At 35.6% G+C, this 26,185-nt stretch overlaps 3 protein-coding genes and 1 long non-coding RNA gene across 4 annotated transcripts; 2 read left to right on the top strand and 2 right to left on the bottom strand.

Annotated features, from left to right (window-relative positions):
• Positions 1 to 1,864: 1,864 nt before the first annotated feature.
• Positions 1,865 to 2,737, top strand: LOC125204665 (glycine-rich cell wall structural protein-like). The gene is made up of 2 exons (XM_048103372.1): positions 1,865 to 2,020; positions 2,449 to 2,737. The coding sequence occupies exons 1-2, from the start codon at positions 1,918 to 1,920 to the stop codon at positions 2,619 to 2,621; spliced, it is 276 nt and encodes a 91-aa protein (XP_047959329.1). The 5' UTR covers positions 1,865 to 1,917; the 3' UTR covers positions 2,622 to 2,737.
• Positions 2,738 to 8,919: 6,182 nt separating this feature from the next.
• On the top strand, positions 8,920 to 10,440 carry LOC125207963. Its single transcript, XM_048107487.1, has 3 exons — positions 8,920 to 9,047; positions 9,166 to 9,528; positions 9,605 to 10,440. Exon 3 carries the CDS (start codon positions 9,695 to 9,697, stop codon positions 10,202 to 10,204), a length of 510 nt encoding a protein of 169 aa, XP_047963444.1. The 5' UTR covers positions 8,920 to 9,047; positions 9,166 to 9,528; positions 9,605 to 9,694; the 3' UTR covers positions 10,205 to 10,440.
• An 88-nt stretch (positions 10,441 to 10,528) lies between these two features.
• On the bottom strand, positions 10,529 to 11,977 carry LOC125208221 (B3 domain-containing protein At3g06220-like). Its single transcript, XM_048107800.1, has 4 exons — positions 11,738 to 11,977; positions 11,354 to 11,618; positions 11,067 to 11,261; positions 10,529 to 10,981 (listed from the first exon to the last, which is right to left on the bottom strand). The coding sequence occupies exons 1-4, from the start codon at positions 11,825 to 11,827 to the stop codon at positions 10,902 to 10,904; spliced, it is 630 nt and encodes a 209-aa protein (XP_047963757.1). The 5' UTR covers positions 11,828 to 11,977; the 3' UTR covers positions 10,529 to 10,901.
• Positions 11,978 to 14,762: 2,785 nt separating this feature from the next.
• On the bottom strand, positions 14,763 to 15,716 carry LOC125204085. Its single transcript, XR_007173487.1, has 3 exons — positions 15,550 to 15,716; positions 14,983 to 15,443; positions 14,763 to 14,873 (listed from the first exon to the last, which is right to left on the bottom strand). It is a non-coding gene; the product is annotated as an uncharacterized LOC125204085 (long non-coding RNA).
• Positions 15,717 to 26,185: the final 10,469 nt, after the last annotated feature.

The raw sequence follows: 26,185 nt of genomic DNA, 5'->3' as shown, positions 1-26,185 counted from the left end.
TTTTTGTGGACAAAGGGAGTATATATTAGTTGCCTTATTTTTTGCGTGGAATGTTTTTATTTAGGATTTAAAATCAGATCATCGTCCTGATATTGTATGTAGGATTTTTAAAGTTAAGTTGTATGGTTTTATAAGAGATATTAAAACCAAAAAAATCTTTGAGTTGTGAAAGTAGGTTTGATAACATTCATTGATAATTTTTTTTATGATTTTTAAGTTTATTTAAAAAATTGATAAATGTTTTGTTTAAACTTTTTGCAGTGGTGTATACTGCTGTGTTTAAGAAGCGTGGATTGCCTCATTCCCATATTTTGCTTTTCTTAAGCAATGAGGATAAACAACCTCGGCTCCAACATATTGAGAGATTATTTCTGCTGAGATTCCTGATCCAGTAAATGATCTTGGCTATTATGAGAATTTAAGGAGTACATGGTGCATGGACCATGTGGTGTTGTTCGAAAATCTTCTTCTTGCATGCATAATGGAAGATGTTCAAAATACTTTCCAAAAAAATTTGTTCATGCCACGGTGTTCGATGATGAGGGTCATCAATTAAGTAATTAAATTTATATATTAATTAATTTGTCTTCAATTTGATTTATTCTACTACTAGATAAGATAATTTTATTTATAACTTTGAGTTCTATTTTTTTTTATAATTTTCAAAATATTTTCATGTACTATTGAATTTAATTTTGATGAAATGGATTTTAATTGTGATTTTATTTTATTCGTTTTATCATGTCTACTTAATTCTAAAAAAATATATTTTTAGTTATAAACAATTATGTTGCAATTTCAAAACTTATGAACTACTGGTTTGTTATTGGTTTTCTTATTTTTTGTTTGCATTTATGAATACTTATGTTTTGTTAATCGAAACTGGTGAACTATTTATACATTCAAATAGTTTGTTTTATTTTCTTTTGTAAATAGTAGTATTACATTTTTCTTTATTTGTATTTCTTATTCTATTTCATCCACACATCTTCTCCTTTGTTATTTCTTTTATTTTATACTACTGCACTCATATCAATTATTAAAATAGTACTCTCTCCGTTTCATAGTAGTGGAGTCATTTTATCATTTTGATTCGTTCCATAATAATAGAATCATTTCCTTTTTTTTAGTAAAGTCAACATATTCTTCTCACTCATTGTATTCTCTATTACTTTATTCTCCTTTCATCTTTCTACCTTTTTCATCTCTTACTTTATTCTTCACTTACTTAACCCACTTGACACAATTTTTCTTAGATTGCGTGCCAAAAAGTAACGCCTCCATTACTATGGAACGGAGGGAGTATACAATCATCTGCTAAAATATGAAATGTTTCATTGATAGTGAGTTAAGAGAAGTACAAATATCTTTATGTTGTTGTTTTTAATATTTTAATTATTTATAATAGTACAAATACTTATTTTAATTAGTTCTTATCTCTAATTATATTTTTATACTTATATACTCTATATTCTTTATTTTATTACCTTTTCTTTTTCTATTCTGTAGTTATTTTTACTACTAATTTTTTATTTTAACTAACTCATACTCTTTTATTTTTATTTACACATAATTTAAAAATTTTATGTTCCATGTATAGCACCACTAGTTAGTGAAAAAGTAGAACATTTACAGGTGATGAATTATGTTTTTGTAGGATATTAAATGTATATTTTAAAGCTACATAAAAATTCAATTAAATAGGAACTAATTTTGTGGCAGGGAATGCTTTATAAAAGATAATTATAGACTTATGGATTCATTCAAAATGTAGATTGAATTGCTAACTACCAAAGGGCCTACTCATAATTATATGACAACAACACATGCCCTTGACTTGTCTATAAATACAGAGTAAGTAGCACCTTCATTCTCATCAAAAACCAAAATCATATCCTATAATTTTGAGTAGCAAATATGAGTTCCAAAGTGCTTCTTCTCCTCGGCCTTGTCTTGGCTGTGGCTCTTCTCATCTCTTCAGATGTAGCTTCAGCTAGAGAGCTTGCTTCCGTTAATCCTTGTAAGCCATTTCTTCAATATTTTCCAATATTACTCATTTATTTTACAAAAATTAGATGCATGGGTATTATTAATAAAATTTATGAAAAAGAATCATGTATTATAATGTTATGCAACAAAAAAATTATTAAGGACATTTTTAATGTAATTATGGATGTTATTTTATGTTTCTAAATATGTCACTAGCATTTCAAAAAACGTCTTTATTATTGGTGTCCTAACTAAAATTAAAGGACGTAGATAGAAGCATTGTAATAAAAAAGTAAATATTAAGCTAATTTGTCCTTAATTTAGGAATGCTTTCTTTTGCGCCCTATTTTTTTTAATTTCAAGCGCAAATAATTGGGTCTCAATTTTTGTGTCCTTAAAAGATACAGGAAGTTTTTGTAGTGTATATTGTATAGTAATTTGAGTGTTGTTTTAAAACAGCGGAGGAAACCGATGGGCGCAGCGGATACGATCGGGGCGGACATGTCGGAGGAGGATACGGTGGCCGTGGAGGCGGATACAGAGGTGGAGGAGGTCACGGAGGCCGTGGAGGCGGATACGGAGGCGGACGTGGAGACAGAGGAGGGAAGTGCCCCAATCCACACGGGTGCTGAGGGAAGATCGGTTACCGATGCTGCAGCTATGGCGCCGAGCCTCACAACTAAGCACTTGTACTACTTTGTATCTAAAAAACGCCATCAATAAAATGCATTGGTATATTTGTATCTCATGTCTACCTCTATTACCATACTCTTTCTTAATTACTTTTCATAAAAATGAATGGTTTGAATAAATCGGAATTTATTCCGACCTACATACTATAATTTTATCAATTTTATCCTAATCTTTTAATATAAACAGTTAAAAACATTTTTTAATGCAATTAAGGAGGTTAGTTTGTGTTTCTAAATATACAAATGACGCTTAAAAAAATATGTTTACTGTTGGTATCCCAATTAAAATTAGAGGACGCAAATGGATTCAATCTAAAAAAGCAAAAGATTAAGTTAAATGTCTTTAATTTAGGATTGTTTTCTTTTGCGTCATAAATCATTGTTGTCTTTTTTAAAATTTCAACGCACGTAATTGTGTCTCGATTTTTGCATCCTTAAAAATAAGTACAAGTTTTTGATAGTGTATGTCAATTTTTATTATCTAAGGATTGAACTATTAGTAGTATTTTTTTCAAGAATAAATCATATATATGAAATTTAATACTCCCTTTGTCCAGATTACATGTTTATGAAATGAGACGAGTTTTAAGAAATACTATAATAGAAAGTGTGTAGAAAACGGTTAATGGAAGGTGGGTCGGTGGGTCCTACTTTTATATACTCCCTTCATCCCAAGGTAGTTGAGACATTTCTTTTGGGCACGAGACTTAAGAAATTGATGTGTTAAAGGTAATGGAAGGTGAGTCTTACTTTAATATACCCCATCCGTCTCAAAGTAGACGAGACATTTCTTTTGGGCACACACTTAAGAGATTGGTGTTAAAGGTAAGAGTTGAGAGACTAAAGTAACAGAGGGAATAAAGTGAGAGAAAGGAAGAGAGATTAAAGTATGATATAAGATAACGTTTTTTGCTGAAAATGGAACTGACTCAACTATCTTGAAAGAACCTTAAAAGGAATACGACTCAACAACTAATTTGAGACGAAGGGAGTATTAGTTTTATAATGAAATGTGAGTGTGACAAAGTTCGTGGAATGTGCGGTCCATTACCAAAAATATAATTGAATTGATATGTTATTGAGATCGGATATGTCACATTTTGTATTGTACTACTAAAGATAGGATAGGAAATTGCAGCAATATAACTAGTGGAGTAGAACAATTTGTCGACTCTAGAAAGAATGGCCCAGAACTTTAAATTCATGGACCAGAGCTTTAAATTGACTTAACAAAGTTTTCAATTCATCAGTTTATGGCCTTGTTTATAAGTAAATCTTAGTTTTCCACTCTGCAAATCTTTAAGGTATACAATAAAGAGAAATATTTTCTGAATATATTTTTTAACCTAAATTTAAAGGTTAGTGTTACAGTGGGCTCGAACCCAAGAACTATATTTCTCTAATATTATGTTTGAATGTTGTTATGCACTTTACCCCATTTTCCGGCCCATTAAGATTTTTTTTGTGGGTTTTAGACACTGGGGGTTTTGAACCTTAAATTAGTGAATTTTATCTACTGATATCAATATTAGTTTTATTTCCACATACATTTTTAGTTTAATTGATTACTTTTAAAATTGTGGAATGGACCACAATCAAATTTCGTGATTTTGTTCAACAATTTATTTTTATACAAGTTGATTAAGAAAATGTCAAGCCCACAACAGATTACGCTTATATCATAGCTTAATTCTTTTTGAGTAATATATATCTAATGTAATTTGAGGCGCGTGCGTAATTACAAGCTCCATTATAGATTCTTTGTTGGTTATTTCCTAGAGTTTGAACTAATCCTTGAGACCTTATAAATAAAAATAGGGATTTTTTAAAAGTTTGAAATCAAATAATTAGAATCAAAATTTCCTTTATGATTTTCTTTTACCCTGAACCCTAAACCCAAGAAATAATCCCTCCCCCCACCTCAACAAAAAAAAAATCCAAGTTTGGCGAGGAACAGGTTGCTCGAACGGGAATCTCTCCTGCAAACAAACTGCCCCTATCGTTGATATCTCATTGTCGATCACCTAATACGAGTAACCTCATATAGAAAAACCCCTATAGTTAGGTATCGTCTCTAACACATGCACCCCCTATGGAACTAAATATTACATGAAATTTGTAACAATATTCTCTTTTCTATGCACATGTTGGATCAACTTTGAATCAATATCATTCAATAAATCACAAACCTAAAAGCATAATGTAACAGCCCGCCCTCTTAGGGTACAATAAATGCAGCAACTGCTACCAAACGGACTCGAAGAAATGAACAAAGGCTAGGGTTTCATTTAAAGAGTGTTGACCAAAAGATTAGAAAGAAGTATCAGAGTATTTAAAACAACAACTTCACCTAGAAACTTGAATAAGAAAAAGGAAGGTATAATAAATGACGTTCAAAAATCTCAAGAGTATGACATAGTTTCCAAGATAAAAACCACAAGTTAGTCTAAGGCCTCTAAACCGAAAAGAGAGTGCAAAATATTCAAAATAAACATAAGTGTATCAAAACTCAGCGGAAAGCGACCAAGAGAAAGAATAGCTATGTATGAAGACACAACTACGCTTGAAGTTCAAAATAACCATCTTAATTAATTATCATGCTCAACACCCGTCACCGCTCGTCATCGTTCAACCTGCACATAAGGAAAACACATGCAGGGCTGAGTATTTTGAAATACTCGGTGAGCTCATTGCCAAAACATTGTATAAGTTATGCCACCCTTACCAAGTGAACTCGAGTTTTAAGTAGTTATAAGAGAATATCACGAGTATCACAAAATATATTTTCCATAGATTGGCCAGTCAAAATAACTCCCCACTTTTCTCATCAAATTCCACAATCACAATCCTTCCATGGTGCGACGAAAGTGTGGCCACACTTTTCGCCCACGAGACCGGCCGACTAGCAAGGACGGCTCCCGATCCCCTCGTGTACACAGCCTGGTAGGGTTTGCGGCCCATACTCAGACCCGAATTCGTTAAACATATCCATAGCCCTATAGCCCAATGGAGCGAACTCTCAAACTGGGCATCAGGCGCACAATATCACGACAAAAACAGACATAGGCATGGCATAACAGTTAAACCACCCTTATTTCTCCACATTCATATATTTGCACATAAAAGAGTTTAAGAGTAAAGCCCACCTCGACTGCTTAGGTTTCAAGTATGTTCTTTCTTTTGTTATCCGGTTTCGCAACTGAGGTTTCACCTTTTTAATCACATAGGCACATATCACAAATCAGATTTAATACAACTCCTAATTCATGCATGTCCCAACGCCTTTTTTTCCCTTTTCCCATCGATTCATCTTATTATCACTAATCAAACTTAAGTCATGATCATCATATAAATTCCATTCGCATCTCAACTCTAGATCTAACACCAACATATGCCACACAAGAGTATTTTGCCAACATACACACAACACACACACACTCACAACACGCACGCACGCACGCACGCACGCGCGCACACACACCACATGCATACATATTTACATATCCCTTTTATCCCACTTTCACTCAAACAAGATGCATGAGGGTTCAAGAATACCGATTAATCGGTTAGAAAGAAGATGAATCGTGTAGAAAGAAGAAGATTAACATAAGAATACCTTTTTAAGGAAAACGAACGGTAGAAATTAAGTATTAGACTCGGTTCTTCAAGATTCTTGGATCAAACTTCAATTCTTCACAAAAGATGACAAAGTATGGAAGAAAAATTGGAGAGAGTGAGAGAAGGGAGGGGGCAAAAATTATGGGTAGGGGGCGAAAATTTGTGATGGTTAGGGTTAGGTTTTTGGCTTCTTATTTATAGAGTTTAATAAGATCTTTAGGTAAATAAAATAGAATATTTGGTAAGATCTTATTCTCCACAATTAAATAAATAAATATTGTGAAGTAGGGAAGAAGAATTAACAAAAATAGACTCTAGGGCAAAATCTCATGATTTTCGAAAATTAGGCTCTTAATTAGCCAAGATTTCGTTTTGAATATTTTACGGAGTAGAATAAAATATCACGGAGCAAAATAAAATAAAATCCTCCAAGTATATAGGGTAGTAGGCGTGTATTTTGGGGTTTCTCCCATAAGGAATATATTTTGAATATTAACTAAAATAAGATAAGGCAAAATCTCTTGAGGTATGGAAAGATTTGGTAGAATATTTAAATTCTAGGTATGGAAGGAAATCAAATAAGGGATTAACTAAAATAAAATAATTCTTTCCTTCCCACAATAGGTGATTTTTGAAAATCACCAAGACACAAGGGGGCTAGATTTTTCCCCATAAAAAAAAAAAGGAATAATTGGGTTTTGGATTTAATTTGGATAAATATCCCAAGAATTAAATTAAATCCGGAAAAATTATAATTCCTCCTACAAAAGGCCAAGGGGGTCGAAAATCACAAGAATTGGGTGACAAGTATTTATGGAAATTTTCTCTAATATCCTCACTCACCCTTAAACAAATAATTCATCTCATAAATTAATAAATCACATGCCACATCATATAATCAACAAGTTTGACTTTTCAAACTTCCAATGCAAACCCTAGACTCGACTCGGCCATAACATCTCATGCAATAAATGCATTCATAAATTAATTCACGTCTCCACGTCATCAATAATAAATTTTAGGGCTCTAAAATTAGGGTTCGGGAAATCGAGATGTTACACATAAATATTTCAACAAAACTATCACACTTCACCTCCAAATTTCTAAATCCCAAAATCTTACCTAATCAAAACCATAAAACAAACACTAAATCTCTGGCGTCAGAATGGAATAAACTCCAATATTGATAGCAAACTCACATCTCCAATCTCCTACAGTGTCATGGAACAACCCTCTCTAACCTCTTCCCAAAGAAGCATCCACATTTAATTTGATAGTATCTAGTATAGGGTTTAGACCATGGTCATAATTTGATACTCCCTCCGTCCGCCATTAGGAGTCCCATTGCATGGCGACATGGGTTTTAAGAAGTGTTAAGAAAAGTGGGTGGAAAAAAGTTAGTGGAATGGGGTCCCACTTGTATAAATTATTTTTAAATGAAATGTGAGTGGAATGAGTTAGTGGAAGGTGGGACCCTATTACCATTTATGGTAAAAGTGAGCCGGGACTCCTATTCACGGACGGACTAAAATGAAAAAACGAGACTCCTATTCGCGGACGGAGGGAGTAGTATCTAGTAAGAGTGTCCACAATAAGGAAGCCTCCACGACGGCTCCCTATTGCGCTGGACGGATGTGCCGGGGCGGGGAGGGGCGGACAGCCCACAGCCGAGTAGTCGGCGTGGACGAGGCGGGGAGCAGCGAGCCGCGGCGCTGACCGTGGCGGCCATAAGTTTTTTTCTTTCTTTTTCTTTTTGCATTTTCGGATTTGAAAGATTTAAGTAATTTTTGTGGTGTTTTGAGAAGAGATAAGAAGAACGAAGAAGAAGATGATATGTAGGTTTAGATCAATTTTGGGCTTTTTAAAATGAGTTTTGATTAATTTGGTCAAACGACTTCAATTAAAATGATTTGGTTTATAACCCATTAAGTACTACTCCCTCCGTCCCACAAAAGATGTCACACTTGTGGGACGGCATGAGATTTAGGAGGTTTTGTTTTGTGTGTTAAATGGAGAGAAAATATAATTTATATACTTATGTGAGAGAAAACTTTTTCCAAAAAGGGAAATGTGACATCTTTTGTGGAACAAACTAAAAAGGAAAGTGTGACATCTTTTGTGGGACGGAGGGAGTACTATTTAAAAAGCTAATAAGCAAGTTTTGTCATTAGTTTTAATTTTTTTAATTAAATTAAATATTTTTTTAATTATTTTTTATCTGATAATTTTAATTTTAATTGAATTAAAATATAAAAAAAATTAATAAAATAATGTGATTTGTGGCTAGGGCGTGTCCACTATTGTTGTGGACATAAAAAAAATTTGCTATGGACAAAAAAAAGTGGTTTGTCCACCGAAGTGTCCACATTATTGTGGACACTCTAAGGGCCCGTTTTGTAGGCTGGACAGGATTACGGTGGTGTGGACTTGGGCCTTGATTATTTACATGGATTGTGTTAGTTTGTGAACTTATGTATCCAGTGTTTTGTAAATTGGACTAAAGTAAAGTGGGCCTTTTTCCCATCCCATGTTTTGTAAGGATTTTATTTTGCCTACTGGCATTGATCTGACCAAAATGTCCCCCTATTTTAACCAAAATACCATAGATACCCATAGAACCCTAAGACGTCTTTCCAACTCCCGCCTAAATTTCCCTCTCTAAAATTGCAGAGGCGCACCTCCTCCCGCCATAAGCTTCAGATCTCCCGCGAAAAGCAGAACCCTTCATCGAGTTGCATTCACAAAGAGGTATATCTTTTCTGAATTCATCATTGATGTAGGAGTCTCATTTCAATGTAAATTCATTTTGTGTTACCCATCGCCAGTGAAGATACATTTTTAAAATCGTGTGACTTATTTTGTCCAGATGTCGGAACAAATTCGTGCACGCCGGGGTCGGAGGCAAGCCAAGGCTGACAGAAGCCGTCGCGCCTGGAGCGAAAAGGAATAAAAGTTCTTACTTGACATAACGAAGGAGTTGGTCGCTACTGGCTGGAAGACCGACAACGGCTTCAAAGTGGGCTGTCTGATGAAAGCGGAAGAGTCAATGCGGCAAGAGTTCCCGAGGAATGATTTGAAGACGAATCCTCATATCCAGTCGAGGATTCACACATGGAAGAAGCATTTCTATGCTTTGTCCCGTGTTTTAGACCGGAGTGGTGTTGGCTTTAATGTTCACAATGACTACAAGATCGACGTTGACGACTAACAATGGAGACAAATTGTGAAGGTAATTGGTTTATTTCAATACTAATTCGGTCATGTATTGTCACTTGTTTGGGTTTGTAATAAGGTCAGTATTGCAGGCCGACGAGAGTGCTCGTCCACTGCGCACAAAGTCATGGCCATACTACGAGGACTGGAAGATTATCTTTGGTAAAGATAGGTCTACTAGGATGAAGGCTGAAGACATTGTCGATGCCCATGATGACTTGGATCTGATTGAGAAAATGGCATCCAATAGAGCTGGGGGTGAATACGACTTTGGTCTGGATGACGTTGTTGGTACTGATGCAAGTCTAGATGGGGTCTCTCCAACTACGCTGACTGATAGTGGATTCTCTGCTGCACCAGATTCCACTCCGACTACAAACACGAGCAAGAAGCGCAAACAGCGTGACGCTTTGGAGGGCCTTGTGGAGGTGATTGGGAAGATGCATGAGGCCACTAACACTCGACTCGAATATCTGGCGACTAGGATTGGATATGAATTCGACCTCGCGAAAGCACGTAAGGATGTTTTCGAGCTTGTTGGATCCATTAACGGACTGAACCTTGCCCAAGTCTTTGACGCTTCGGAGTTCATTCTGGCCAAGGTTGAGCGCATGGACTTCTTCATGAGCTTACCTCATGCTGCAAAACATGCTTATGTCTACCGTGCCTTGGAGAAGTACTCCGGTCAGTGAAGGGGATAATGTGTGGGTGTGGAAGAATGTGAACTTGCTGTTGTTTTGGCTTATTTGAACCACTTATGTTTTTGTAATGTAAATATGGGAAGTGAAGTATCTCTGTGGTTCGTATGGTTTGCTATCTCAGAAGTAACTATATGCAAGTTTATGAATCTGCAGGGGATGTATGTATGAACTCCTCAACCCTTTTGTAATGTCTATATTAGTAATGAAGCATATTATATTATCAAAGATAGCCATTTGTGTATGCAATGTTTCACCATATGTTAGGTTCTTATTTTGGTCATTACAGAGGTTTTAAAAGGTTTTAAGATATAGAACTGCCAGGAGAAACATAATGCTTCATCTTCACAATGCAATATATTGTCTCCATTTCATACATACCGAAACATAGTAGCACTAAACGATCATATAGTTGTCTTAGGCCATACCAAAAGTGCCATATAACCGACTACATACTAGTGCTTGATACCCCCAAAAACCAAAAATAGTGAGACAATAGCTACACATGCATCTATTACATAGGAACACTCAACGGTGAATGGTCACATAAAACTGCACTTCATCCTTCTCCACCAACTGGAAGCATAGTCGATCTCCTACCATTAAGGTATTATCCCGCACGAAACACTTCCACCCATGTCGAACCCAAAGCTTGCCATTGCTGGAACGTGTATGCATCTCCCAAGTATTTTTATCGAGTGTGAAATAGGCAAGTTCGTTCTGCAACGACGGCTCGGGGACGAATACATTCAAGAATCGAAGAGGCAGTTCCTGCATCATAAAAACAATATTTTACAATGAAATTTTGGATGAGCCATTTAGAGAAAGTAACACAGTATGAAACTACAATACTAACGAAGGCACCAGCAATGCTTTTTTTTTGTCAAGGTCACTTTGAATGAAGGGTATTCGCCTTCGCCTGGAACCACCATATCTTCTGCATCGACTTCATCCGAATCTGTGTCACCCTCACTTCCAGGTGGATAGTTGTCGTCAGATGACTCTATGTCTGGAGAGTAGTAGTCTTCTTCCGGTGAGCACACTCCATGAACTTCGACAAAGAAATAAGAAAAATCAAATTTTTCTTTACTGCTTGTATACAAGAGATCATGAGGTTAATTAATTTGTAAAACACAAAATTACCATTGAAGTCAATTTTAGGCGGGCAGCCACTGCCGAAATCATACCGTTTCACATGGAAGGTACCTCCACCAAGCCATGTGAAGGTCAAAAAGTCCAGGTGAGTGATATTATTGTCTTCAACAAACTGACGCCACCCATTCCTGAAGAAGTAACCATTTGCAATTTTCAATAGAGTTACACCCCAGATCCTTCTGCGGGGCATTACAAGAATACATTGATGGGGGAGGCCACCCCCGTGGCGGCCAACAAATTCAGGAGGCAAACGCTGCACAGTTTGAAATTATATCAATTGTGTTCATCGACGACCAAGTACAAAAAACTAGCATATATTCATTGTAAAATGTTCAAAAGTTAACGAAAAAATGAAATGGCTATGGCTATTACAATTCCTTTGTGGTGCAGACTCTGAGAGTATCGCTTGAAGAACCCTGGTAACCTAGCATAGTCTCCGTCATTTAGTGGGCGTGCCACCATTGTGTGCTGGCCTCTACTACGACTGAAGCTATGTATATGGAGATGGAAAGTGGGAAACAGAGGTAGCACCAACCACTTTTGCAATAAATGATAACTCACCGCCCAAAATAGTGGCGGCAAATTGGATATTGACTCCGAGAATGGTGCGCATTAAACGAATTGTAATGAATATGAATGAGTGAGGGCAGGTGGGGCGGATGGATGTCAATCGACTCGGTATGTACTCTATGAAGATGTAGACGCAATGCAGATTTCCCTCATTTCCTAATAAATTTGATTGAACTTCACTTAAAGCAAAACATTTATTTCTTAGCCAGTATGGTAGTTGAAGATAATATATGACCACCTAACACCACAATTGAACATCGTCTATTATAAAAAAAGGCAATGTGCTTGAACCTTTCCATAAAGATTTCCTTTCTAAAAATATCTCTAACTCTCGTTTGACTATGAACATACCACCGCAATATGTATTTCTCTACAAAGGGAAGTGGACGCCACCTCTCGACACACTGATGTTGTCCACTATCATAAGTTCTCGCGATGATGCACGTTGGCAAGGAAATGATATACCCCCGTCGGTTGTCGATGCTTATGGACGGGCTCTTAAGCACGAGTTCGGGATCGATTTCTCTTCAACTGAATTGTCCAACCGACCACAGGTGCTCCATAGCCGATACTACACGTTTAAAGAGGTGACGCGCACTTCAGGTGTGTATTGGGCAGGAGAATATAACTTTGTATCAGCTGATGATAGTGTGTGGTCTGAAATCATCAAGGTAATGTCTCATACGTACATTGTTATGCATATATCACCTATTGTGTGCAGTATAACATAGCATATTTATCTTATTCGTAGAAAAACCCATTAGCTGGTGCATACTATCACAGAGACGAGCCGGAATATCGTCGACTATGCATCGTATTGATGAACTTTTTATTAGCACTAAATAAACCTGCAAGTATACAGAGTATATATAGTATAGCTAAAGGTTAGTACCGGATATCGAACACGGGGAAGACGAACACAAAGTGTCTATCCTCTACTAAGACTCAAATACTATCTGGAAAAACAATTGGGTTTTGAAAACTTTTGAAAAACTAAAAACAATAGAAAGCATAGATCAACTAAAAGCGAATAAAACACGGAGAAAGACGATAGAGATAAGGGAATCCCAGGGATGTGTGTTCACAGTTATGGTTATACAAAATTCCAACTACCATACCCTAGCACAGTTTATACTTTGAAAGGACGAGTCACCTAGCTTATGCTCATGCGATACAAATGTTGATTACAAGATTAGGGTTGTCAATCCTAACACGTAACTCCAAAAAGCTCCTAAGACCCTTGAAAAGTCCTCACTCTCAATTTAAAGTGCCGTTTTAAGGGAAGCTAATTGTAGTGTATACTAAGTGAATCTAACTCGCTAGAACTCTGTCACAGTTATGAAGCAAGTTATATTAAATCATACACGATTGTGTCACTCAATCATGCAACATCAAAACTACTTAGGGAAGAAACAAAGTAAAAATAAAACGAATATTAAATAGAAAAAGGAATTTGTATAACCAAAGTCGTTACTAACACATCCCTAGAATCCTATGAGTTTAGTTACACATAATTGAATAAGCTAAAAACATAGATTGAAGGGAAGACAATTTGAACATAAAACTAAAGCAAATAAAACCCGTGGGTTGAATACTTGTCGTTCTTGATGTTCTTGAAATCCTTCTCCAACTCCTTGCACCAATGAAGTACTCTAGGTCTTGATCTCTATGAAGTATTTTGCAAGTAGAAGTTCTCTCCTCTTTTTTAATGAAGCTTAAGGTCTTATTTTTAGGGGAAAGCCACTCCTTGTTGAAAAAGGAAAAGATCTCCAAAATATGGTAAATTTGGGCGCAAATCTAGGGCTTCTCGAATTCGCAACCTTTCTCCGGTGGGGCGCCGCACCTTGGCCGGCGGTCGCCGCGTTGGAGTCCAGAGAGTCTATTCCCTCGGCGGCGGGCGCCGTCAGACTCCAGATTTCCAAACTTGGCGTTTTGGCTCCCTTTTTCGGCTCAATTATGCACAATTCTCACAAAACACGTCAAAATACCAAAATAGACCAAATATGCAAATAATGGCCTTAAAACAGTGCAAAATCCGAGCGTATCACGTATTTGGCCTAGAAGACGTGAAAGAAGAAGAAGTGCAGACGGTGATTGTTATATCTTACTCCAGTGCAGGTGGAAACCCCATTCCAGTGCATTGCGCGACTCCATCAGTAGATCCCGACGAGGTAAACTCACCTGTGTTTGCAGACGCCTCAAAGGTCCGACAGAAGCTATTTATCAAAGATGAAAGTTCCAACGACTGTGAATCTTCAAATGCGAATGCCTTGTGTCACCTCGGTCGGTGCACAGGTGGCATACATGATTAGAAAATGAAAAATTCCCTCGCCCCACGTCGCGCACAACAAATACTACCACATGGACTCAATGTGTCACCGTACGCGAGTTCATGTGCCTTGTGTAGCCCCACCCCTAACAGCCGACGTACTGCTCCTTAGGGAGATGAGTGGAGTCTGCTTGCGATTACTACTGCTTATGAGATGCATAATATATGTAGAAATACTATGCTTAGTAGGCCTATAAGCTTTAATTCTAGATCATATAGGCAATATTATGAATGGAATCAAGCGTCTCCCTTTATGTAATGTGATTTTAAGTAGGTTGATGCTCTAGGACATCCACTTAAATCATTGTGGGTTGTAATTTTCTGAAGATATGCATGTATTATATGTGCACCCATGGTGGTTTAGACATTTGTGGCTTCAACTATTTTTTTGCTACAAATTTGTGTTGTGTTTCACACAAAAATAATTATGCAGCCAATAAAATTCATGTCTCCATCAACTTAGATTCAACAAACATAGAGTAAATTCTCCAAACCAACGTCTAATAAAATACATAGTAATAACATTCATCCATACAGTCCCAATGCTAAAACAACTAAAAGGGAGATGCTTGCACTTCATGATATGCATCACGCGAGGCCGCCAACATGCTGTCCAATATCAGATTTTGTATTAGGTCCCCCGCAAGTCAAAATGTAACAAAAAATTATAATCGGTTAAAACAAATTCAAATGTAAAATAATAGCTGCGGAAACATACCACATTCCACATGGATTCTGCTAAGGCATCTCGATGATTATTCCATTCTGTTGTAGGTTCGACGGTGTCCACAAACTCAGGGGGAGCATTGTCATTAGCAGCAGCCGCAACATCCATATCATCTTCAAGTTCTCCTGCATCCATCGCCAGCTCGATTGGGTCGACCTCCATCGCACTTCGTACGTAGTTGTGAAGTAAAAAGCAGGCCATAATCAGTCTGATTTGCACTTTCAGTGGGTAAAATGCTGAACTCCTTAGTATTCCCCAGCGCATTTTGAGTACAGCGAAAGCACGTTTGATCACATTTCACGCACGTGTGTGTCTCATGTTGAAGATTTCGCGTGTAGATTGAGGAGCCTCATTTCCGTAGCCCCATTCTTTGAGGTGATAGCGGACACCCTTAAAAGGAGTTAGGAAACCATCGCTATTTGCATAACCGTTGTCGCATAGATAGTAATTATCTGTCATTCAATTAACCACAACGCTCATTGATACAAAAATATTCATCGACCTGTGCTTGGTAAGTGCGTGCTTACAAATAACATTATTCACACATTTAAACCATACCTCGAGGAACCTTCAGTCCGTTGGTTCGATTCAAGCATCTCGGAGGACTAGAGCATCACCTGCAGAGCCCTCCCACTCCGGCAACACATACACAAAGTTCATATTTCTATCACACACGGCTAATGTGTTCGTGCAGATTTGACCTTTCCGCGAACGATACCGAGGCTTATCTGCCGCAGGCACTTGAATATTTATATAAGTTCCATCTAAAGCCCCAAGGCATCCCTATATCGGAAGCATAAGTTGAAATTACTAAGTTCAGATGAAGTAAATATAATTATTGGTAAGAGTACACTGAAATAGCCACGTACCTTGAACCACTTCCATCTGTTTTCGGTGCATTCGTCGGTCACTGGTTTCAGTGTAACTAATAGAGAAGCATGCAACTTAATCACAGCTCGTAGGACACAATGAACGTAGCGAGACATCGTGTACCCAGATCGCATGAAATCAAATTTCACAGTATGATTTTTCTTGTGGTGTGCCAAGATAGAGAGAAACAATGCAATTTTCTCCTCAACTTAGATCACCAATCTACCTCAATATGAGACATAGCCTTCCGAAAGCATTCTGATCCATACGCAAGTTATCCAAACATGCCACGTCGGACACGTTGACCAATCGATTGATATGCCTAACTTGGTCTGGTATCCTAGAAAGACGTTCATAAACAGCTCTTATATGTCTGTGGTGGCTCCGTTGACCCCGCACATTCCGTTGAAAATATAGGAGAACAATGGCAAGAACATCAAGTTGATGGTTATGCATAATCTCCTCCGTCAATTGAATTACAAGTGCCGTGGTTGAAATCGGAGGAGCCATTCACCATACGCAAGGAAAAAAACCGCACCTCTGCATACATAAATCTTGTTTAGGTCACAATTTACCACCAATATAACGAACCCTATAACTGACGATATTTTGTTTCAGAAAATTGGATGCTGGAACAACACAAATTGCTAAAAATTACACGAAATTAAATTAATGAAAAACGCAAACAGCCCATCCATTAGCCAACATATTCTGAATCTAAGATTCAAACGATGCTGAATTGATGCTATGAATTTAAAAATATCGTTATTGAAAAAGTTGAAAACCGCCAGATTTGGAATCGACAAAATCACCATAGATGAAAAACACCCACAAAGCAAGCATCGCAAAAGCATACATAATATACACCACGATCGCGAAAATTAAAAAAAAAAATTCCCACCTGGGCACTTCGATAAGATGCTGAATGAGGGTAGAAGGGGGAGATGAATTTTTATCCACTCGCGTCGCCCCAATGTGGAAAACAAACCCACACATTTTCAGGATTAATTATCAACAACATTCAACCCTAACCAGTGAAAAAGTACGGGTCAAAGAGGTTAATCCCAGGTCATGCGGAAAAAGTGCCCATTCTACAAAACGTTGGATTTTGGATGGATAAATGTGCTTTTCCATCCCTGTCCAGCCTACAAACGGGCCCTAAAGATAATAAATGCATCAAGATGGAGAAAATGTAGTATAACTTTCAAATGTTAAAAGTGGCTCAAGTGGCGATTAAAAGAAAACAGAGTGCTTAAAATAGGGCAGTGATAAATTAACAAAAACTATATAATAAAATTGGGCATTTTTGATATTTTACATTCGTAATAGTTTATACATTAGGAATGTGATTAAATGCAAACTCTAAATATTGTACAAACTCAAAACTTTAATCTGGACCGTTAGAAAATGTCAACAGATGATAAAATAATAGCAACAAAAATTTCAACACAATGTCAACGGTTGATGTTGTGTTGAAATTGTGTTGACACTGTGTTGACATTTTTTGTTGCTATTATTTTGTCATCTGTTGACATTTTCTAACGGTCCAGATCATAATTTGTAGTTTGTACAATATTTGAGTTTGTATTTTATCACTACCCTTATACATTATATATTTACCCCTTTATTACTATTTAGAAAAGATTAAGTTTCTAAGTTTAATAACTGCACATTTAGAAAAGATAATTCATTCTATAATAAAGCTACATAATTATAGCTAGATTAAAAGTTCTTCACCATACATTTTTATAAATATTGGGTAAGTATTTGAAAAATATTAAATTTCTTCTATTTTCTCAACACTTAAATAGGGGCGAAGCAAGAAAATTATATAAGAAAGGGCAAAAATATAGATATATATACAAATAAATGAATAAACATAAAACGATAAAGATAATAGTATTAAGTATGAACCAAACAATTACAATGTTCCCGACGAGGTCTCATAACTTGAAAACTATTCAAAATTCTTGCAGCATACAATCATTCATCCAAGAGTCTCCTATCTTATTACGAAAACGGCTTTTCACAATTTTCATAGCCGAAAAATATCTCTCAACTAGGGCTGGGGAAAAATAATGAAAAAATGATATATCGCTCGTATCGTATTGAAAAATATCAAAAAATTATCGAATTTTCGGTATATCGTAATTTTCGATACGATACGATATCGTATCGTAAGTTTTCGATACGATAACGATACGGATTTCCTTATATCGCGATATATCGTTTTATATCGAATATACGATATATATCGATATTTTCGATATATCATTTTGTGTCGAATATACGATATATCGTATATATCGAAACATATTGAAATTCAATACATATTGAAGTTTAATATTATAAATATATATAAATCCATTTAATTCATTAATATATTTAGAAAATATATATATGAAACCCTAATAAGAACACTATTTATTTTATTGTATTGAAGTTTTATTAGTTTTTTGTGTTATTTTCAGTTTTGAAATTATATTTTTCGATATAATTTCGATATACAGGTGTTCGATACGATAACGATATTTCGATATATCGTATCGATCTTTGATATATAGTATCGATCTTTGATATATCGTTCTTAACGATATATCGAATTTCGGTACGATATATCGAAATATCGATACGATAATGATATTGATATTATCCATATCGAAAGTTCTTTCATATACGATATTGATATTATCCATATCGAAACTTTCGATACGATAACGATATGAAATTCTTTCATATCGATATTTTCGATACAATACACGATACAACGTTTTCGATACGATATATCTTATCGACACACCCCTACTCTCAACTGATGCAGTCGCAAACTGGTAGGACCAAAGCCAACTTCACAAGCAAATAAACCATACTTTCAAGATTTGAGACAATATGTTTTCCTGTAGCAACTAACCTCTGAGAAAGATCACCCATACTTTCAAGATTTGAGAACTCCTCATTTGATCTCATGTCGCAGATGTAAGTCTTGAGTTGTTTGTCAAGCAACCGAAAACTAACTTCAGAGAGCTCCAAATGATAACAATGAGCAAGTTCAATCAATTTGGATTTGTTAAAAGCAGCAAAGGAACTCTTTGGGCTTAAGCAAGACACACAAAGAAGCAAATTTGTGTTAGCCTGATTGAAGCGATTGTTGAGTTCTTGTAGTTGCCAATCGATCACTCCATTAAAAAGCTCAAACTTGAAATAATTCAAGTAAGTCAAAACTTCACCTTTCCTTAAAGGTCGACCTGGAGTCTTATACAAATCCTTTGTTAGAGTTTGTATACTAGAAATCACGTTTCGAGTGATTGAATACTGTAAAACTCTTATTTTATTTTCCAAGGAATAAAACAGATTATTTTTGTCATAATGTTGTTATGTTTTACATTTAATGGATGTTAATTGCATGTTTAAATGTATAAGTTAACTTAACAAAGTCTAAGTCTTTGTTTTAATAGACCGGTTGTGAGCGGCGTCCACTTTAAGGTAACACGGTCAGTCCTAAACAAAGAAAAAGAAGAATTTCACGACCTAGATGGAATTAGACTATCCATAGTGAAAGGTTGCAATGTCAGTCCGCATATTTATAAGCCTTACTGAAATAAGATGACATTGGTGTGGTATAGCACTGAACGGATCTAACAGCAAGACTTGCCCTTATGCTATCTACTGAAAGGCGAGGTATTGATAAATATTTGTTTCTTAATTAATGTAGGTTAGCATTGAGCATACGGTATTGATTACGCATTACTTTGACTTATCAAATGGTGCGGGTTTTTCGTAACCTAATAATCTTGATATATTGGGTAGTGGTGATTAATATCTAGCGGTGATAGGATTACTATTATATTGAATCGTGCGCGAGGTGAGTCTCATTTGATAACGTCCTCAAGAGGAGCGCGAAACAAGGTTTTATTATTCGGAACCTAGCTAGTTGGAGTTTGATCACTCTATGAATAATAAATAAGCGTTTCATGATAAGTCCACTCTTGGAATTAATAAGAAATTAATTAATTAAGTCCATAGCAGACATTAATTAATTAATGGACATTTTTACCTTAAGCGCGGGAAATGAAAGTTAAAACTGAAACCCGGATTACTTATAATTTCGGATTTTGATGGAGAGAGTTCAATATTACTTCTGTAGTGGCTGCTCGTAATATTCCAATTAAAGCTTATATTAAATTGTGGGTTCAATTTAATTAGTAAAAAGTAAATTGGATGAGCCCATATCCAAAACCTTCTATAGATCCCTGTCTGGGCCCAAAAGGAACTTAATATAAATAGGAGAATAAAGGAGACAGAAATAATTATTCAAGCTCAAATTTTCGTTCCCCTCTACCTTGAGGAGTTCGAAATTTTCCTCTAATTGGAAAAGGATTTCTTCTGCCTTCTTTATTTAAGTCCTAGTATTACGGTGAGATCAGCCCACACTTTGGAGTACAGTTCGGGAACCAGAGAGAAGATGCGTGGTCTAGTATTCAAAGCGTCACGTGGAGAAGTAGTTTGCCATCATCAATTCTTTGGAGAATTAATAAGGTATTATTTCTGCTCCGTTGAAAAGCATGTTTTAGGTTTTTAATATACTTAAAGCATGATTAATTCAAGTTATGAGCATGATACATGTGAGAATTACGCGAATAGATTTTGTCTAAATAATCTGCTAAATAGATCTAATTATTATGTGATTTATTTGTTCGATTACTAATTATTAAATTATGAAATTCGAAGCACGCTTCCGCTGCCAGCTCCTTCATCCTTCGTATCCAAGATTTCAATATCATTTTTCTCAGAAAATATCCCTGATCAGAGACTCTCATCCTTCACCCCGCATATCTTGTAGATGTTGTTTTGCCACGTCAACTAAGGTCATCGCATTCACAATATCTTGATCTTTCCTTTGCAATGCCAAAGATAGTTGATTCGTGATTGCCAAGATTGTCTTCATCAAGAATTATGTGACTGAACAATGTTAGGATTGTCGACTGCAACATTAGTTTGATATTGTCCGCTTTGGGTCAAGCCCGCACGAATTTGTTTTTGGGTCACTCAAAAAAGGCCTCAAACTAATTGGGGTTGGACAGGAATTATATACACCTTCCAACTTCCCTCTCTCATCCGATGTGGGATGGGTTTGTAACCTAACAAACCTCCCCTCAAACCGAGACCACATCGAGAACGCAGTCGACACGAACATGTGTCGTTCCAGCCCTGGCCCCTAGGTCATCTAGGGCCCGACTCTAACCCGAGTCCTTTAGGACCCGACCCTTACCGAGGCTCATCCAAGCACGACCCAAGCCCACCTGGGCTCTGATACCACTTGTTAAGATCGTCGACTGCAACATTAGTTTGATATTGTCCGCTTTGGGTCAAGCCCGCACGGATTTGTTTTTGGGTCACTCCCAAAAGGCCTCAAACTAATTGGGGTTGGACATGAATTATATACATCTTTCAACTTTCCTCTCTCATCCGATGTGGGATAGGTTTGTAACCTAACAAACAAAGGAAAGAAAAACCACCCTTTTCCTCTCCTCATTCTTTCGTTCATTCATAAGCACATAGGAACAGAGAAATGATAATCATCAACGTTTATAATTTCATAATAATCAAGTGCCAAAATCTGGACAAAAATTTGATATTTTGAGAGATAAATTCACAAATCCTAGTCTAAAGAATGTTGACATTTATTCTTGAAGTAGCATATCAAAGATGCTTCATATATTTTGATATTTTTCTTAATTACTTACAACAGGAATTGAGACGAAATTTAGTATGACGTAGATGTCGTGATATCATAACTTTTCCATTCTTTCAATTCCCATCATTAGTTTGAGATAAAAATAAATAAATAAATAAATAAAAGACCAGCCACATCATACATAATTTCGACCACCAAATTTTCACAATTAATGAAATTGTCAAAATTATGATATATATTTGTATAAGTTATGAAATTGATCAGAATTTAACTAAATTTTAATTTGGCAATTTTAACTTAAGAAAGAAAATGAATAGGTAGTTACCTCTAGAACAAATCTTTGCAAGCAAGGTGCCACCTTAAACCACCTTATTATTGGCATGAGAGAACAATTGTCATTATAACCACTCCCAACCACCACCACCAATTCCTTGAGTTTAGGCATCATCTTCTCCAAAGTGTCCTTTATACAATATGTATATCATCTTAATTAACATGTTATAGCTAATTTATTGAAAATCAAATCAATCACAAGTGTACATTACATCGTGGTTAATTCTGTAGCTGGAGTATATCTTGAGCGTGTGTAGTTGTGGAAGCACAGAATCAAACATGTCTATAATGCCTCTGATGTTCATCATATAATACAGCATCTCCTGCCCGTGCGCGGCCTTAATCCAAAGCTGAGTAAGACGAGGAACGCCGACTAGCTCGAAAAGACAATGTGGTCTACCTAGACCGGCGTACTTGATGCATACAATGTTCGAATCACGAACAACAACTGAAGAGAGGCTAGGGCACTGGCTGATTTCTAGGCATTTGAACACCGGCAACGTCCCAACAACAACCTTGAGAGACGAAAGCATATTTCCACACCGGGACAAAGACAATTGCTAGAGGAGACTACAGTTCCCCAACAAAAACGCCACAGCCTCATTACTCACATTCACACAATGCAAACTAAGTTTCTTCAGCAGCTTCAGATTGTCGGGGAAATTCCCTTCATAGTATGGGAAATAGTAAAACTCTTCCAGTGGGTAGGAGTAGGCATACAAGATCAAATCAAGACTCTCAACCTTTCTACTCACAGCGGAGTTAACCCAGTTATCGATACATCCACTAAAAGATATAGGTAAATCGAACGCCACTCTGAATCTGACAAGGTTAGTGGAGGATTTGGGGAGTATGGTGAATATGTGATCAACCCATCTAACATAATCGCATCTTAACTTGTTTAACTTGTCGAGGTTATAAGGTCTCCGGTGGTGTTGTAGTAGTATTGTTGTCGAATCGAGATCAAGATCTAGTTTGGGTAAGAGGATCCACAAGTTCCTCCATCGAGAGGAAAGTAAGCTACTCCTTATAGCTTCTTTCAAGCTCAACAAAGATAATATTAACACTAATAAATCATCAGGAAGCATGCTAATTGAATCACCCTGAAAGTGAAAACTCAACTATGTCACCTATGTTCCATTGATTTAATTAATTACAATAGTGAAGTTCGTAACAATTGAACTATGTATTAAATATTACTTACATAAACAACAATCAATAATGATAATTAGGGAGACTTTTACCGTGTAGTCATCTTCAACTAGTCGCCTCCGTAGCCTTTTCACCATTGTTAGTTTACTCCTAATTCTACCTTTAATTTATTTGTGTTGTGCATATGTTATACTCCTTAAAAAAAGGATCAATACCAATTACCAAATCTTTTTTTATTAACTATCGGTTACAAATAAATCTTTATTTTTCTAAAGAGATATCTGTTATCTACTACATGTATATCTATATCTATATTATCGGCATTTGTATGCATAAATTTATTGCAAGTATTTATTTTAATCTCGATGAAACGTCTACCTTGGGAATTACCGCAATCTGTAAATAAGTCTACATAATTCATAAATTAAACTTTCAAAAATATTTTCAGTGTATCATAGAGAGTGTTGCCTTTTGCATACGACAAACTTGACATAGACAGGTGATTTTTGTTTGATGAAAATTTGTTTAGTTTAGACACTAAATGAGATATATGTGTGATGGGTAGTGATAAAATGCAAACTTATATATTGTACAAACTCAAAACTCCTAAACACAGTTTTAACACAATTTCAATACAATATCAACAATGTAAAATTTTAAGATTTTAATGTCAACACAGTATCAACACAATATCAACACAACACAACATCAATCATTGACTGCCGTTGGAATTCTGTTAACATTTTTCTGTAGATGTTTTTTTTTATCTGTTGACATTTTTCAATAGTACAGATTATAGTTTTGAGTTTGTACAATATTTAGAGTTTTCATTTGATCACATTCCTATATGTGATTGTTGATTCTAACAATCCTGAAATAACCAGGATGAAAACTTCAAATTATTGTTCGATTCAATGACGGACCCAGAAATCTGAACTCGTAGGGTCGAAAATAATTAATACGTAAAATATAAATATTCTTTTTTTAGGCTTGGTAATTAATTAATGTGATTATCCATATTTTGAAAATAAAAAATACACGTCACACAATATATTGTTTAGATTTATATACTACAATTTTAATATTTTAAAATATTTTAACTTAAATTAGTGATATGTTATGCAATTTTTTTTTATCATTTTTATTATTTTAAGTATGCTTTTGTTAACTTTTAAGAATACCATTTAATTTATTTGTACTTTTAAAAATATTATTACTATTTTTAATCTACAAATAAAATAAAACTCAAAATTAAGTTAAAATTATTGAGTCATATCGTACTAATAATAAAACACAACTAAACTAAACAAGCACATGTTAAATATCTTAAATAAATTAATTAGTCATGCTAATAATAAAACACAACTAAACCAAACCGCTAGGTTTACTAAATCAAAACAGTGCAGCGCCGTCGTGTTCTCTTCTCTATTGTATTTCCAAAACATCTATTTTTCTTTCTTTTTTCTCAAGAAGTTCTCTTCATTGGAATGATTTCTTAAATGAGAGATATGTGATTGTTGATTCTAACAATCCTTAAATAAACTGGATGAAAACTTCAAATTATTGTTCGATTTAATGTACAATAGGACATGGAGAACACATCAACTTGAAACATCTATAGTAGGTACATGTTAAGCAGGGCCATAGCCAGTAGCCACCTTAGGGGGATATGGGGCATTTGCCCCTCCTCATCCACTCATTTCTTAATATATTTATAGGAGTATATAAATTTTTGATCATATACTTCCACCACACTAAATGCCCCTTCTCAAATAAAATCCTAACTCTGCCCGATGTTAAGCAAATACTGACTCTTTGGTAGCTAATTAACACTTATCTTAAAGCAAATTTTTTATTGATTCAAGATCCTATGGATGTGCAAGAAACTAAAACCAATTACTATGCATTCAATAATTCAATTCCAACAACTCCATTTTCAAACTATTGTAGAAACAAGTCAAGTTCAATAATTTGTCGTCTACGTTATCTGTCTAATCCTGAGTTAAAAGACAAATAGGAATGGCTAAAACCATCAACTACAAAGGCGCACATGACGACAAAGAAAATAAATGAAAAATAATAATTCGAGGTAATTCATCCAATCATTAGTCTTACATGTTTGGAGCAGCAACGAGAGAATTAGCAAACCATAATGAACATAAGAACACTTGATACACTCGAAAACCTGTAGTTCATAGTGGTCTTGTGTTTGGGATGATGACTCGATCCATTCTTGGAATACCCCTGTTGTTCATAACAACAGTCTTGCAATTTAATGGAGTAATAATCAAGGGCCAAAATCTGGATAAAAATTTGATATTTTGAGATATGAAATTCACAAACCCTAGTCTAGACTACAGAATGTTGACATTTATTCTTGGAGTGACACACAACTGTTTAAGTTGGTCTTGGAGTGACTACAGAATGTTGACATTTGTTGTAGATTCACCGAAGTTCTCCTTTTGAAATTCCTTGATTCTTGTGCATGATCAGTTACAATGGCCTTTCACCGTTTCATGAGATTTTCGCAGATTTGAGGTTTTATTCATACTCGAACTACTCATACTTTATGGCATGGATAATTCATAGCCGTTACATAAGGTGCGTATTGGTTTAATTTTCGCCACACGCAGTAGCATCTAAATGCTAATCAAATAGTACAAGGCCATTTGTTAGCACATTCAAAAATGGGACCGGACCATGAGAATTGGCGGTGCAGGCCGATCCAAGCACATTGGTGGAGAGGAAGAAGGGGGCATGGTGGTGCGAGACCGGGGCGTAGGATATTGCCTGGCCCCGATAGCGATTGTGTTGTGTAGGGCGCGCACTGCAAACTTTTCCTCCTTTTTATTTAAAAAATTGTTGCTTTTATTTATATATTTATTTCTTCTTCAATAAATACAACAATCAAACAATTGGAGTACTATAATTCTTCTAATAAATTTGGCTGCACAACAACACAAATGTATTTTAGCAATGAAGTTCAATTTATCTAAGTTATTTTATAAATTTAAATTATGTAAAATTTAATTTTTTATTTCATTTTACAATATATGAAAAAAAAAATATGAAATTGAAGAATAATTAAAATAATATCTGAAAAAATAAATTATACTAACATAATTTGAATTTAAAATGAGAGTT

This window comes from Salvia hispanica, chromosome 2, assembly GCF_023119035.1.
Source record: "Salvia hispanica cultivar TCC Black 2014 chromosome 2, UniMelb_Shisp_WGS_1.0, whole genome shotgun sequence".
In the NCBI taxonomy this organism is placed as follows: Eukaryota; Viridiplantae; Streptophyta; class Magnoliopsida; order Lamiales; family Lamiaceae; genus Salvia; species Salvia hispanica.
Note: the sequence above shows the minus strand (reverse complement) of the source record. Positions and strands in the feature narration are given on the sequence as shown.

Bases quoted from the DNA above. Each gene is read 5' to 3' on its own strand.
- LOC125204665 (XM_048103372.1), top strand. From the start codon at position 1,918: ATGAGTTCCAAAGTGCTTCTTCTCCTCGGCCTTGTCTTGGCTGTGGCT. The intron at 2,021-2,448 runs GTAAGCCATTTC...GTTTTAAAACAG, and splicing joins GCTTGCTTCCGTTAATCCTT to CGGAGGAAACCGATGGGCGC.
- LOC125207963 (XM_048107487.1), top strand. From the start codon at position 9,695: ATGAAGGCTGAAGACATTGTCGATGCCCATGATGACTTGGATCTGATT.
- LOC125208221 (XM_048107800.1), bottom strand. From the start codon at position 11,827: ATGGTGGCACGCCCACTAAATGACGGAGACTATGCTAGGTTACCAGGG. The intron at 11,619-11,737 runs GTAATAGCCATA...CAAACTGTGCAG, and splicing joins GTCTGCACCACAAAGGAATT to CGTTTGCCTCCTGAATTTGT. The intron at 11,262-11,353 runs GTAATTTTGTGT...TCTTTGTCGAAG, and splicing joins GCCTAAAATTGACTTCAATG to TTCATGGAGTGTGCTCACCG.